The 14,176-nt window shown below is 46.7% G+C and overlaps 2 protein-coding genes across 2 annotated transcripts; one reads left to right on the top strand and one right to left on the bottom strand.

Moving 5' to 3' along the window:
* The first annotated feature begins 6,591 nt into the window (after positions 1 to 6,591).
* LOC136513042 (protein LURP-one-related 5-like) lies at positions 6,592 to 7,722 on the top strand. The gene has a single exon (XM_066507041.1). It carries the CDS (start codon positions 6,829 to 6,831, stop codon positions 7,546 to 7,548), a length of 720 nt encoding a protein of 239 aa, XP_066363138.1. The 5' UTR covers positions 6,592 to 6,828; the 3' UTR covers positions 7,549 to 7,722.
* Positions 7,723 to 8,573: 851 nt separating this feature from the next.
* Positions 8,574 to 13,102, bottom strand: LOC136513065 (outer envelope protein 39, chloroplastic-like). The gene is made up of 11 exons (XM_066507063.1): positions 12,910 to 13,102; positions 12,743 to 12,809; positions 12,601 to 12,636; positions 12,120 to 12,264; positions 11,820 to 11,978; positions 11,669 to 11,739; positions 11,515 to 11,593; positions 11,328 to 11,443; positions 11,109 to 11,256; positions 9,867 to 9,936; positions 8,574 to 9,309 (listed from the first exon to the last, which is right to left on the bottom strand). Exons 1-11 carry the CDS (start codon positions 12,941 to 12,943, stop codon positions 9,149 to 9,151), a joined length of 1,086 nt encoding a protein of 361 aa, XP_066363160.1. The 5' UTR covers positions 12,944 to 13,102; the 3' UTR covers positions 8,574 to 9,148.
* Positions 13,103 to 14,176: the final 1,074 nt, after the last annotated feature.

Here is a 14,176-nt window from a genome sequence, read left to right on the forward strand (position 1 = left end):
GCGAGCCATGCATGGCAAGCTGCCGGTCCACCGCATCCGCTTGGAAGGCGACCGATTCCGCCGGCGCCCCCGCTCCCCTTCCTTCTACCACGCCTCTCCACGCTTATAAAACCTAAGCCGAGCCCTCCCCTCTGCCCCTTCCTCCCATTCGCTTGATCTCAGTCACCACCGCCGCCCCATAGCCACAATTCACCGAACCAGCACCCCTAGCCTCGACGGAGACATGTCCTAGAGCTCCGCCATGTTCCCCCGAAGCCGTAGGTATCATCAATTTCGTGTTTTGGTCTTGTTTTCCTCGGATTCATCCTCACCCGCACCTCCCTCTCTCTCCAGCCACCGCCGTCGATGACCCGCCCCTTCAGAGCCTCCCCGGACGCCGCACTCCATTCCAATCGAATCACGGTGAGCTCCTGTACCTGCTCCACCCCTTCATGTCGCGTTTGGAGCCCTAGAACGATGTAGCAGCGAGCTCCCGAACCGCCAACAATGGCACCACCGTGGGACCACCTCCCTGACGTGCTCTCCATCCCCGATAGGTAGCCCGTAGAGTTCGCGAATACCCGTAGATCATCACCGCGTATTTGGTTTCGGTAGGGGTGGCCAGAATCACTGGAACCGTGGACACCGGCAAGCTTTTCCCCGCCGGCCATGGTGCCCCTGCCGTTGGGACTATGCAGTCGCCGAAGGTGCCCTGTAGCCACCGGGGATCCCCCGATCACCAGCGCCGTCGGATCTATTCTGGAGGGCCGAGATTGCGTACCCCTTCAGGGTTAAGTGGTCGGTCCACAGCGAGCCATGGACCTAGCCCTCCCCGCCATGTCAGCACGCGCCCATGCCACGTGGTGCACCACGCCAACCGGAGCGCGCCACATGTTCGCCTGGTCAGCACCCGGGTCAACCCAGCAGTCAAAGCCGCACGTTTTGTAGATTAGCCCCCAGATTTCCAAGTAATCAACCCACAGTCCAAATCAGTTCAAATGAATTAATTTTCAGTCCTGTTTTTATTCGTTTAGGACCCTGTGTTTTCCAAAATTAGTGCGCACAGTCCAAAATCCGTTTAAATTCATATTTTAATTGTTTTAATTCAAAAATGAGTTCAAGTTATTTACAGAAATGCCACTGAACCTTATTTCATGCGTAACTTATGTGTTTTAAGTCCGATTTGACCCGTTCGAATTGCGTTAGGATCGTATCTTTGTTTTCTATATGTTTACACTACTGTTAGTCATGTTTTCAATGTCTAAAATTCATGGGTAGATTTAATTTATTATTTAACTATAGGAAAATTTGTTTAAATCATAACTCATTCATTTTAACTCCGAAATAGTCCGTTCAAGTTGCGTTTTTTCATAACGACGAGAGCTATGCGTTAGTAATAGTGTTTACTATATTACTATTTCATAAAAATCATGGTTTAAATCATATCTTGATTAATGATAATGCAACTAGGTTTTATACATAAAATATAATTTGTTTTACTTTTGTTTTATAATATAAATCTAAAATTGACTTAATTTAATCTATATTATTTATAAAATATCTTTTATATATGAATTCATATGGTTAAATAAATGAAGCCTATAGTTTTCTTTTTCACGTATTAAGCAAATCTCTCGGTAGTTGTAACTTTTTAACGGTAGCTCTGATTAGCGTGCCTCTCGCGACTGTGTGTACGTAGCGATGCGTAGAATCGTGTTTCATTCTCTTTTACTTATTTTTCTATGATTGGTGTACTGTTCTGATATAGATGTAATTGTATGCTATGCATGTATGTGTATGGATATTTGTGTGGTGTTCTACGATTACGTCCAGTCGATGAGATACACGTGGTGATCCAGAAAAAGAAGAAAGACGTGAAGATTAAAGCTTATCGAAGGATCGGTGTGTAAGGCAAGTATAGCATGGGACCATCCTTATTACCTATTCACATTTAATTACTTAATTCATATTGCATGTGTCTACCTTGTTGCCATTAAGGATATCCTAGATATTTGATATCTTGTACCTTGAAACCTCTGGGTTATTGCATTGGGTAGTTTTTGCTAGTGCTTAATCAAAACCATGATCTTGTAACTTGACTAATGGTATATATAATAAACATTAAAATATGACTTTTTAGCAACATGGAAACAGGGGGCTAGAGTGTTTAGCTACTTTCTAAATGCTTCAGATTCCTCTCCCTAAGGACTTATCTATAAGCGATCATCCGGGACTTACAGTACAGCTGTGAGGGCTATATGGCTCTGGCTTTAGCTCAGTATGAGGACCTTTTCTAGCTTATTAGTGGTTACCTTTACGGCGCACGAAGGTATGTTTCCTTTACTGCTAGGTTGTGTGTACCGTGCTGCGATGCCCACGCGTGCCACTCCTAGAGATGGGCCACATACGCCTAGCGGCCCTAACTTGTTAGACGGACCTTTGAAAGGCTTCATAGTGAACCCTGTCGACCTTTCTTGGAAGTGGGTTAAGAGATTAGCTACCTCGGGCGAAAGGATAAATCACGACTCACAGTGAAAGTGTACAAACTCTGCAGAGTGTAAAACTATTATAACAGCCGTGCTCACGGTCACGAGTGGCCTTGGACCCTTATGGAATAGAGATGATCACTAATGGATAATGATACTAATGATTAATTGTTTATGCTATACATTATTCATGTTTACCTAATCATGTGTTTATGGAATGATAAATTCTTTGCCACTCAATTGCATAAAAAGATGACCTATTAAAGCTAATCGTAGTAAACCAGTGTCAGCCTTTTGAGCCTCATGAACCCCATGATATAATTGTTAAGTATGACATGTACTTACGCTTGCTTTACTTTTCTATACTTTGGATAAAAATCCCGGATGGGTACCAGATTGCTGGTTTGGAGGAGTTAGGCTTATGGTCAACCAGTCAGTCATCCCTGTGGATTTAGAGTCTTCGCCAGAAGATCGGAGTTGACTTACCGCTATCTATACTCTGAGGTTATTTTCCTTTTTACTAATACGTTATGTAATAAGTATTGTCTTTTGATATTACCCTTATTTGTGGCTATATGTGAGATTTGACTTCCTGGGCTCACATATAGTGTGTATCTGGTTTTGTCTTTAAAACCGGATGCTACACTTGAACGCGAAGCACTAGGCGAAGGAAGCATGAGCTGGGACGCCGTAGTAAGGCCGGTCCACGGTGTCGGAGCTCCTGCACTCAAACGACGACATTTCGATGAGCTACAACAACTTGGGGGTAGTGAGTGAGCTCAAGGAACTCACCACGGACATAGATGATGTGGTGGTTCAGCCGGAGGTGGCCCGAGCTGAGCTGGCCGTGTGCGCATGGACGGTGCAATGGCGCACAGTGGTGGCAAGGCTGCATCAGGGGAGGCTAGGCGGTGGTAGTGATTAGGCAAAGGTGCGCAGGGTGACGAGCAGGTGGAGGTGAAGTTTGCGGTGTGATGAATTGACACAAGCAGCACTGGGTAGGGAGCTTGCCTTCGACGTGTGCCACTACGGTCTTAATGACCCGGCGAGAGGAAAACTCCGAATTAAAGCATGGCACGGTGAGGCTCGTTGCAAAGTGGGGTCGGGTGGTTGGCTGACTACACGACGGCGCTATGGACGGGGTTAATTGGACTAAGGTGGCTCCACCAGGCCAAATTTAGAGGAGCGGGTCCGGCGACCACGGCGCTAGAGGAATAGGGGAAGACAGGCATGACGTGGCTCATCGCTGCCGTGGCAGGATGTGGCTATCAACTCGATTCACAAATGCGCATGGGCTATAGAGCGATGGGGAAACGGCCAACGTGCTTAGGATGATGGGCCGCATGGCCATAAACCACAAACCGACGATGGCGGCCCGGTCATACGCCGCAGTGGCATGGCGCCGGTCTGAGGAGGCAGCAGCGCAGCGTCATTGAGCGCCGATGTGACGGCAAGGAAGGTGGGCAAGGCAACGTGCGGGCAGGGCCAAGTGTGGTCATGTGCGCTCGGTACCGCACAGGCGAGCGCAAGGTGACAGGGCGGCAGGCGGACGCGACGGCAATGGCAGAACGCATGCGGTGACTTCGCACAAGCGGCTATGGCTAGCAGTAGCGCAGTGACGCGACACATGGGGTTAGAGACACGGCGAAGCGGCGGTAGTGGGCAGGACAGAGCAGCAGGCCCGCGACGACGGCGGGGGTGGCCGAGCGGCCAGGCCGCAGGGCACGGCGTGCTCGTGCGTGCGCGGTTGCTTGCATGCATGAGCGCGGCAGTGGTGGTGCGGGCCCATGCGGAAGTGCGCGCGTGTGCACTAGGGGCAAGCCGAACCGTAGCCTGGTTACCGCAGCCAGACACTGCACTCGCTCGGGAATGTGCCTTGCACGTTTTTTAAAGCGTCCCCAAAACCCACCTCAATGCTTCAATTGCTAGACCAACTATTTTACGCTCGAGATGGTATATCAAACTACTAAAACAAACCCTAAGACCATGCCACTACTTAACCCGATTCTCCTATAAAAATTCTCAAACTTAGCTTCGTCGACCCATTTTCCGATTTAAGAAAATGACTAAGTTTTTGTTCGGATTCGTGTCAACTTCGGTTTCCAAGCTATTAAGTAAGCTATATAGCGAATCCCGTTTTCGGCCGCAAGTATTTCATTGCCACCTACGAAGTTTGTACTATAAACTTTATTAAAGTGCCGGGTATGCGTTCTATAGCATTTTCGTTCAATAAAAATTCATCTAGAACTCTAAGCGATATAACGCGACATAAAATATAACATTCGTTTCACGTTTCTGATAAATATTTAAAGTCACAGGAATTTATTTACACATTATATTTCATACACTATCACATAAGCATGATGCACATGCAGTGTTTTAGCAAAAGATTGTACAGTTGGTGTTACAGGCGTACCAGTGATGTTCCGCCTAACCCCCGTACGAACGCTGACAGGCGCGTCGGCTCACCACGAGGTCCGCTGCGACGGAATGAAACGCCATGACCGGCAGACGACGCCTGCGCATGACGCTAGTGACGGACAGGGCCGCGACGTGGAGCTGTCCCTATTGACATCTACAGGGTCGGCAGGACCCGCATGAAGGAAAAGAAGGACCCGGCGATCCTGAAGGCCTTCGGCTCTCTCTCTCTCTCTCTCGTTCTCCTCTTTCCCTCCGTTGTAACCCGTACTTTCTCTTGGCCTATAAAAGGGAAAGCAGGGCGTCCCATGAAGAGGGTCGATTCAGGCCAGACCCGATCGAACCATCACAAACCCATCGAACCTCGAACCGATCAGAACACGACACAAGCACACGGCGGAGCAGCAACCAAGCTCTCGTCACCCGTTCACTCCTTCCATCAGAGACCTGGGATCATTTCCCTCTCTCGCCCGTTTGTAACCCATACTGCAAACTTTTAGTGCTAGTAACACGAGCAGCAGCGATTGGACGTTAGGGACATTCTGCCCGAATTAGTATAAACCTCGTGTCCTAGCACACCATCCAAGCCAGACGTGCAATATTAGAAATTTACTCGTCGGTGGTAACTCGAAACACCAACAAATAGTAGCACTTATATCTTTAAAATAGATTTATCATAAAATATTTCAGTGTTAATCTTTTAATATTTATTACACATTACAAATATAATATTTTATATATTTGGTTAAAATCGAGGCCAATTATAACTTATTAAAAAGTTAGTAATACTGTACTAGTATTTGTCGTTGACGAAGGTAGTATATCCCATCTCTGCAGTTGCAACATGTCTATTTTGGTCTTCGGATGGCTTTGGCGTTTGATCATATCATATGCTGTTTTTCACCTAACCGTTTTTTTTTTTTTTTGCGACAGTTTTTCACCTAACCGCTGTTGCTTGCAATTTGCACGCACGGTGGAGCAGTAGTAGATGTACAACTGCCGCTCATCCGCGGGGGCCGCCGCGGCCCGCGCCGACAGGCCCGCCGGAAGTCGCTCACCTGACACTGCGCGGGACAAAGGCGGTGCCCAAGTCTAGAAGTTCGGAGCCCAACAGCCGGGGCCCGCCGGGACTGCGCCCTTGAGGCCTGGGCTGGGCATCGGGTTCGTGGCACCATCTGGACCACGTGGACCAAGCGTGTGCAACGAGCGCTGACGCGTCTCGTGCCTTTTTCCACTTGATCCAAATCTCGCCATTTCAAAATTCGGGGAGGGGAAAGGCGTCATCGTTTACCGCGGCTACCACCGCCTGGTACCGCGCTGTTGTTTTCCCGGGTTCGGGACTTTGGGGCTTCAGCAGATGCGCCGCCGTTGGACCGTCACCGCGGCAGGTTGTGTAGTTTGTTTGACACAACTACACGATGCTTATCTTATCTCGCGGCAAAGGCAAAGCACCAGCTTTTACTCAACGCGACAACGCCTGTACAGTACGTACGACTCGTCAACAATGTTCCGTGCGCATTATACTACGTTATCATCGATCGAGTTACTACTAAATACACATCCAAATCCAATCTGAACCCGTTAGCGTTCCCGCGTCTCGCTTGTGGCCCTGGCGACTGACGCCCCAGCTGGTGGCCCCACACCACCCCGCCATGTCCGGCGCGTTGGCGAGCGCGAGCGTGAGCGTGTATAAACTGGGGAGCTCTCCCACCACGCGAGGGCGACGCGAAAGCGAGCGCCGACATCTCTAGGCTCTCTCGATCCGCCCCCACTTGGCCACTTCATAAAACCAAGCTGCTGCTACTACCACCAGCCCGGTCGTCTCCGGTCTCCATCCACCCGCCGCTCCCCGCCGCTGCCGCTATCAGCACGCGTGTATGTGTAGCACGCCGAGGCCGGCCGAGCCGTGTACTAGCGAGGAATCAATCACGAGAGAGAGAGAGAGATGTCACCGCAGCAGCAGCAGGCGGCCATAGTCGGGGAGGAGTACTGCGAGGGCGAGGACAGGGAGCTGACGGTGCGGAAGACGACGCTCTTCACCCCGGGGGACGGGCTGGAGGCGTACGACCACCGGAATGGCGCGCTGGCGTTCCGCGTCGAGACGTACGGCCGCGGCGGGGCGTGCGGGGGCGGCGCCGCCAGGGGGGACCTCGCGCTGCTGGGCGCCAGGGGTGAGCCCGTCCTCACGGTGCGCCGCCGCCGCCCCAGCCTGCACAACCGCTGGGACGGCTTCCTGGGCGACGGCGCCGCGCACGGACAGAAGCCCGTCTTCTCCGCGCGCCGCTCCTCCATCCTCGGCGCCGGTACGGGCGCCGCCGCCGTCCTCGTCGACCTCCTCGCGCCCGGCGTCGTCGCCGGGGAGTTCCGCGTCGACGGGTCCTTCCCGCGCCGCTGCTGCCGCGTCGTCGCCTCCGCCAAGGCCTGGGCCGCGCCGGACCGCGAGGGGGAGGAGGAGGAGGACGTGGTGGTGGCCGAGGTGAGGCGGAAGGTGGACGAGGACGCGCACGTCATGATGGGCCGGGACGTCTTCGTGCTCTGGGTGCGCGCGGGGTTCGACGCCGCCTTCGCCATGGGGATCGTGCTCGTGCTCGACCGGATCACCGGGGACGACGTCGACGGCGATCTGGGACAGGACCTCCTCGAGGCCGCCACCTCGCCGGCGTAAGCCACGCCGGACGGATCGACCTCCCGCTTGCGTGCTCCGCGTGGCATAGTATAATCCACAAACAATTTTCTGATGGTTCTTCGTCGCCGTCAGAGTTTGAATCTTTGGCTTGTGAATTGAGCTCGTTGTACTTTACCTTTGAGCATGAAGTGAATTACTGTATTATCTTCTCAATTCGGTGCTTCTTTTTCCTTCCACTACCTGAGTTGCCTTCATCAGAGGGTCCCGTTGTTTTCGGAGTCAAAAACGTGGTGTGGCAGTGAAGTGAAGCTGCCTCTTTCAAGCCCAGAAAATGGACGTCATTTACGTGGGTGGCAATGCACGGACTTCGGCTGGGCGGCGGCAAAAATCTCTTGCCCTTTCGGTATAAACAGCCGTGGAGACAGGACAAATTGACACTCCAGAGGCTGCATTGATTTTTCTGTTTGGTTCAATTTGGTCCGTTCACTTCGTTGAAAAAACAAATCAAAATACTGTTCCGACTAATTTGTTAGGAGAGAAAAACACTGTTTCAGCTAAAAAAAATAATATAAAAAATACAGATTCTAAGACAAGCGTAGCGACATATCCAAACTAACCAAAAGGCAGGTGATGCTAATCACTAACGTATCAGAGGCGACGTCAGATCTCATCGGCCGCACGGGTAACAGGTTTGCGAATAAGGCCTTGTTAAGTTTATTCATTGTCCTATCCAATGTTTATACACATACATGAAATATTAAATATAAACAAAAAATAAGTAAGTGTACAGTCTACGACTAATTTACGAGACGAATCTTTTAAGCCTAATTAGCCCATGATTTGATAATATAGTGCTACAGTAACACATGCGCTAATGATGGATTAATTAGGCTTAATAAATTCGTTTCGCGGATTACTGACGAATTCTGTAATTTATTTTTTTTATTAGTATCCAAACACCCCATGCGACACCCCCATATAACACCTGATATGACACCCTAAAACTTTATGCCCTGAATTTAAACAAGACCTAAAAATGAAAGAACTAATAGATATAAACAGATTCTCCCAACGAATGTCCAGCCTTTTCCATCACAAATAAACCACATTTGACGTTGACACAAGTCCACAATATGACATCGACCATAAATATATATTTGTAATATACATTCTATAACCCTAATGAAGCTGTGATGTAATGGAAGTATCTGTGGAGCAGTTCCACTCATCATCTTATCAGCAAATGTTTGCTCAGCATCTATCTAAGAAAATATTTGACATCAAAGGTACATCGACCATAAATATCTATTTGTATATTTTGTAAACTTAATGAAGTTTTTATGAAGCAGTGGAAGTATCTTTAGTGCGGTCCTACACATACCATCTTATCAGCAAAGGTTTGTTCAACATCTAACCCAAAAAAAAAAGATCATAACAATAAATAATAAAGGGCATGCATCTCGTGCATCCCAACTATACACCTTTTGAATGCCAGCATGTACAAACAAGAAGATTCTGCTGGCATGTCCGGAACACACACTGTCAAGAAAGAAAACTGGGGGAAGCCCCTTCTATGTCCACGGAAAGAATCAAATTGAATTGCCAGTCTATGTTAAGTGAGAGTTGTGTCTTTCATAACCTAAGAGCTGCCACTACTGTTGATTCCTAAGTAGATGGTCTTGCGATTAAATGCATTCATAGCGTAGTCGACACGGATCTGACCTAGGTCAGTGTTGAAGTGAAGCCCATATCCAAATCCAATACCAAATCCTGGTTTCCCTTGCCGCAGAGCTGGATTACCTGCAGTTATGTGTGAATAATTGTTCATGTTACTGTACTGAAAAAATGATCTCCATAAGAACATAGAAACACTGCATCTGATGTAAAGAAATCTCGAGGATGTTGAAAACTATATTTTCCATAACTAGAGATGAATATGCAATCATCAATTATCGATCATGTGTTGTTGTTGTGTTTCTCTAAGTATTATCATACTGCACACTGATGTCTATCATGCAAATTATTGATTGTCTTTCTCCGTTCTATATGATATGTTATCTAGGCGTTTACACAAAACCCCCTGCTAGAGATCGCATCCCATATAGCAAGGCAGAGTAATTTATTTCAGCTTCTGGTGAATTACAAACTTAGCAATCCCTGGTCTGAATTATGGATGTTTACAAGATTCAATAAAGCTTCCATTGTTTTTCTAAAAAATGAAACTAATTGCACTTAGCTTAAGAAATTATGATGTTACTTTCTTGTGAAGTATTCAATTAAGTAATGAACCTCAAGTCTATTTTTGAAACTAATAGAAATCAGTGAACTAGTATGTGCAGAGGACACAACACCCTTACCAGGGACATGACGAGCAGATCCTAAGTCACTGCCACAGTCCATGAAAATAGAACCCTCCAGATGCTTCATCTTCACAGAAACATGTCTCAATACTTTGTGGTTATGCCAAACAAATATCACTGTTCTGGATACTAGGGATTTATTGGACAGCACAAAGATAAACAGAATATCAAAGATTCACAATAAACTGATGTTGGTGAGACATTTCCATGGAAAGTTCTTAGTGATTGCCGATTTCTTGAAAAAAAATCATGATTGGTGATATCAAAATTCTTAGTGATGCTGTTTCTTGAAAATTCTTAGACACTTCCATGGAAAATTCTTAGTGATATCAAAGATTCTCAACACTAGTTTTCATAAAATGCAGGAGCTAGATTGGTAATGCTGATTCCTTGAAAATTGTACTGATCATTGTTTCTCTCCAACTAGAGACTGATTACTGATTTCTGGTTAACTGCAAATTTTGCAATCCCAGATCTTGCTTAAAGGATTCAAGAAAACTTCCAAGTTTTTTTTTTAAATGAACATGAACATATCTTAAACTGTGTGATCAGTGGAGTTGTGGGTGGCTGCAACTACCACCATAACTTAAAAAATTGTTTCACATTCAACAAAATCATCAAAGAAAAAACTCCAGTGCAAGGGGCAGATGTTACACAACTCAACATGAATGGTGGGAAGTACATGGAATCAGCACTTGTTTACTGCTCTAAACAGTGTGCAACTCTAAAGGGATGACGCATAATAGCAGGCTAGCAGCAACTCTCCAAATTCAGATCTTGCATTCACAACAAAGAACAGATCTTGTAGCATAACAATTCAGTTATCAACATGAAATATTCGAAATTATGAGTAGAACAATCAGATCATTAGTTTTTACTAACAAGAGCACTAAAGGCCTTCGACATTTGTCACATGATAAACTGAGAATAGTCAAACATGTCTCACATGATAATCTGTGAACAGAAATCAGTGAAGCCTCAAGGTCCAGAATCAGGAAACCGCAAACTCATAATTACCATTTGTTAATCGGTAAACTAATTAGCTAAAATAAGTTGCCACTTCATTTGACTAGTCAAAAGTAAGTGCTACGGCTTTCATATGTGGTGGTGGTGTCAACTGCCTGTCTATTCATCTTTCTCTAGCAAGGTTTCCATTCCCTTTGCTATAAGTACCTTTTTCCATCTATAAGCACCAAAAAACTCCATAAAATAGATTGGGTATATTTGATATTGACATACCAGGGGAATTGTATATTCACAGTTAGCAATTAGACATAGTCTTCCTGAACCAACAGCGCCTTCACCATAGCCTCGGACACTACCAAGTCCACCTATGGCAAAAGCTTGATATGGTGCCATGTCCCCCACAATGGATCCGCCTGTCAAACTGTGAGGTAGAGAGATATGAACCGTCAGAGAAGAGCTTTCTAGAGAATGAATACTAGGGGTAGGTATCACCTAGTAACCAAAAATGTCGGACCCAACTTAATGCCTTTTGAAACTGCACATTTAACTCTATTGAAGGTCAGTGACTTTGGTACAAGTGGCAATCCTTGTTCCATTTGGAAGTTAACCTACCAATAAGAGTTACTGTATAAGGTAGCCATTATGGTAGAAATAGCATCATAAAGTAGGCATAACTTACTTTTAAGAAGCTATTGTCATTGACATCTGCATAACCAGATTCTTGCTTCAAGATGATCATGTTGTCATGGAGGTTACCACTGCATGACAATTAACAAGAGTATTAATAAGCACTTTCAGCTACAATTTAAAGAAATCCCCCAAAAAATCATCACCTGCATGTCAGAGGAAAGCCATCTTGGTCTCTGGCAATGGAGTGGCCCTGATTATTAACAGGACGGATATGCTGTGGGAAAAAGGTAACAGATAAAGAACGTGTAGAACATGAAATTAACGATAATCAATTGAAATTAAGTCGAGGCCCACCTCAAATTTAACACTAGTTCCCGACGTCCAGTTTGATGTGGCTGGTTCATTAAGCTCCAAACCAAATGACAATCGACTAAGGTTTATCCCTCTGCTCCCTGATCGTGTGAAGTTATCAGCCGGGAATCCATGGATGGCAACTTCTGGTGTCATTGAGTGCTGATTGCTCAAAACATAGGAAAGTGAGAAAAAGTGTAAATTTGGTCAAAAGATTACAACAACAATAGGTTTCCAGTGCTTCAGCTTTACTTTAGATAAGAAACATAAAAGGATAACCAAGATACACAACGCAATGCCAACCTGAACTACAAATGATTGCTGTGATAACCACTCAGGCCTTGGGCGTCTATAGGCAACAACAACATTGGAGTCATTGATTCCTTTATCCAATATCACATCCAACTTCTCACTTCTCCCAAAGAGGTTTGGGTGTTTGAGAGAGATCCTGCAGGCCAAACTCTAGATTCACAACACAGTAGTAAAACTGTAGACAATAATGAAGACATACACCTACATACATATACACAGACTCGCAGAAAGATGCATAGGCATGACGCCCAAATGCACAGATCTGGTATGGAGATAGTGTAGTAATCTGCACGTGCAGGAAGTCGTGAACAGGCAAGACATTGATGTGCATGTGCAAGAACGTGCTAGGACAGGCATGTTCTAAGCACCAGGCATCAAAGGCATGCGCAAAGAGACAGGGAAACACCGGATGCTAAAGTACAAGGTGCACTTGAACAAATTTACAGTGGATGCAAAACATACACACGCCTACCTTCCAACGATTTGCGATAAAGTGACGCCAGAGCTTCTGAAACCACCCAGAACAACAGCAGGTCAGGATTATACCCAAGAAAAACCAAGAAGGCACGCACACATCCATTAGAGTCCTCCCTAACAGGCAAAGTACCGAGCACCTGAGGGGCGGCAGCAGCAGCGCCTCGCACAGCATGTGGGTCAGGTCGACTTGCATATCCACCTTGGCTGCGGCATGTCCACGAACAGATGAGCGACGCCAGCAAATTACCAACACGCGCAACAACAGCCACGAACAAAAAAAAAATCAAAAGGAAAGAGCAATGACCTTTCCCTGCGTTGACGCTCTGCTGAGCTCCCATGGCTGCGGGCGCGAGGAGGCACACCTCATGCGAGCTCGGGCACGACGGCGCTCCGCGCGGCGCGGCGAGGATTTGAGCGGGAGGTGCCGAGGCGGTGGGGCCGTGGGGGCCTTGGGTGCTTTGCGTGGGGCAGAGGGAGAAGTGAGGCTGTGAGAGTGGGATTGCTTCGGTGGGTTAACTAGCTGCGCCTGCGCGGCTTCCTTACGTTGTCGATGTGATTTTTTTTTTCCGACAAAAAAACTATTGAAGCAACTCTAACAAATTAACTCTCTGTGGCCAGCAATAAAGGTAGCATATCAAGAAATTAGTCAAAAAAAAAGACTACCAAAATTTATTGATTCAGCTACTCTCTAAAATAGATTTGACAAAAAAATACTAAAGTACTCCAACAGACTCTGTAAAACCAAGAGGTTGAATGACTAGTGAGGTAGGCTACCCAACGAATGAGGTGGGATGAAAAGCTACTAAATTTGGAGAGTTATTTATAGTGCTTGTCGGTGCTGAAAGTGACTAACACGTAAATATTTATAGTTTTGCTGTACGTTATGATCGGAGGTGGCCTAGCACTCAATGACACATGGTTTATACTGGTTCAGGCAACGTGCCATATGTCTAATTTGAGTCGGTCGGTGACTTTATTCCTGAGCCCAGATGCTCGAAGTTTGTTGTGGGGTTACAAACGGAAGGAAGAAAGATGGTGGGTATAAGAGGTCCGGTCGGACTCTGGTCTGAAGGACCGAGAGTGACGGGAGCTCCGCTATATGCTAAGTGTTTGAGCGTGTGCTCGAGGTTTGAACCCAATGGTTCTGCTGTTGTGTGTTAGTGAACTGATCGATCTTCTGTTGGAAGAGAGCGCATCCCCTTTAATAGATGAAATGGATGGCCTTACAAGAGAGAGAGTGCATGTATGCTAAGTCTTGCTGCCCACGCCGTCGGGTACAAGATGATTGTAGGGGCCCATAACACTGTTAATATCAGATGCATGTGAGAGGTTGCGTCGTCTTCTTCTGGTATGGTAGACGTCGGTGCTTGTCATACTGTTGATGCCTGGAGGTACGTAGGAGGTTTTACCATGTTCGTCCAGTATGCTAAATATCGGTGCCCGCAACACTGCTGATGCCTAGAGGCATGTGGGGGAGCCTTACCGTGTTTGTCTGGTATAGGAGTTGACGGTGTCTACAACACTGTAGAGAAAATATCGGCGCCCACAACACTACTTGGGTTCTGATATGC

Source organism: Miscanthus floridulus, chromosome 16 (assembly GCF_019320115.1).
Source record: "Miscanthus floridulus cultivar M001 chromosome 16, ASM1932011v1, whole genome shotgun sequence".
Lineage (NCBI taxonomy): Eukaryota > Viridiplantae > Streptophyta > Magnoliopsida > Poales > Poaceae > Miscanthus > Miscanthus floridulus.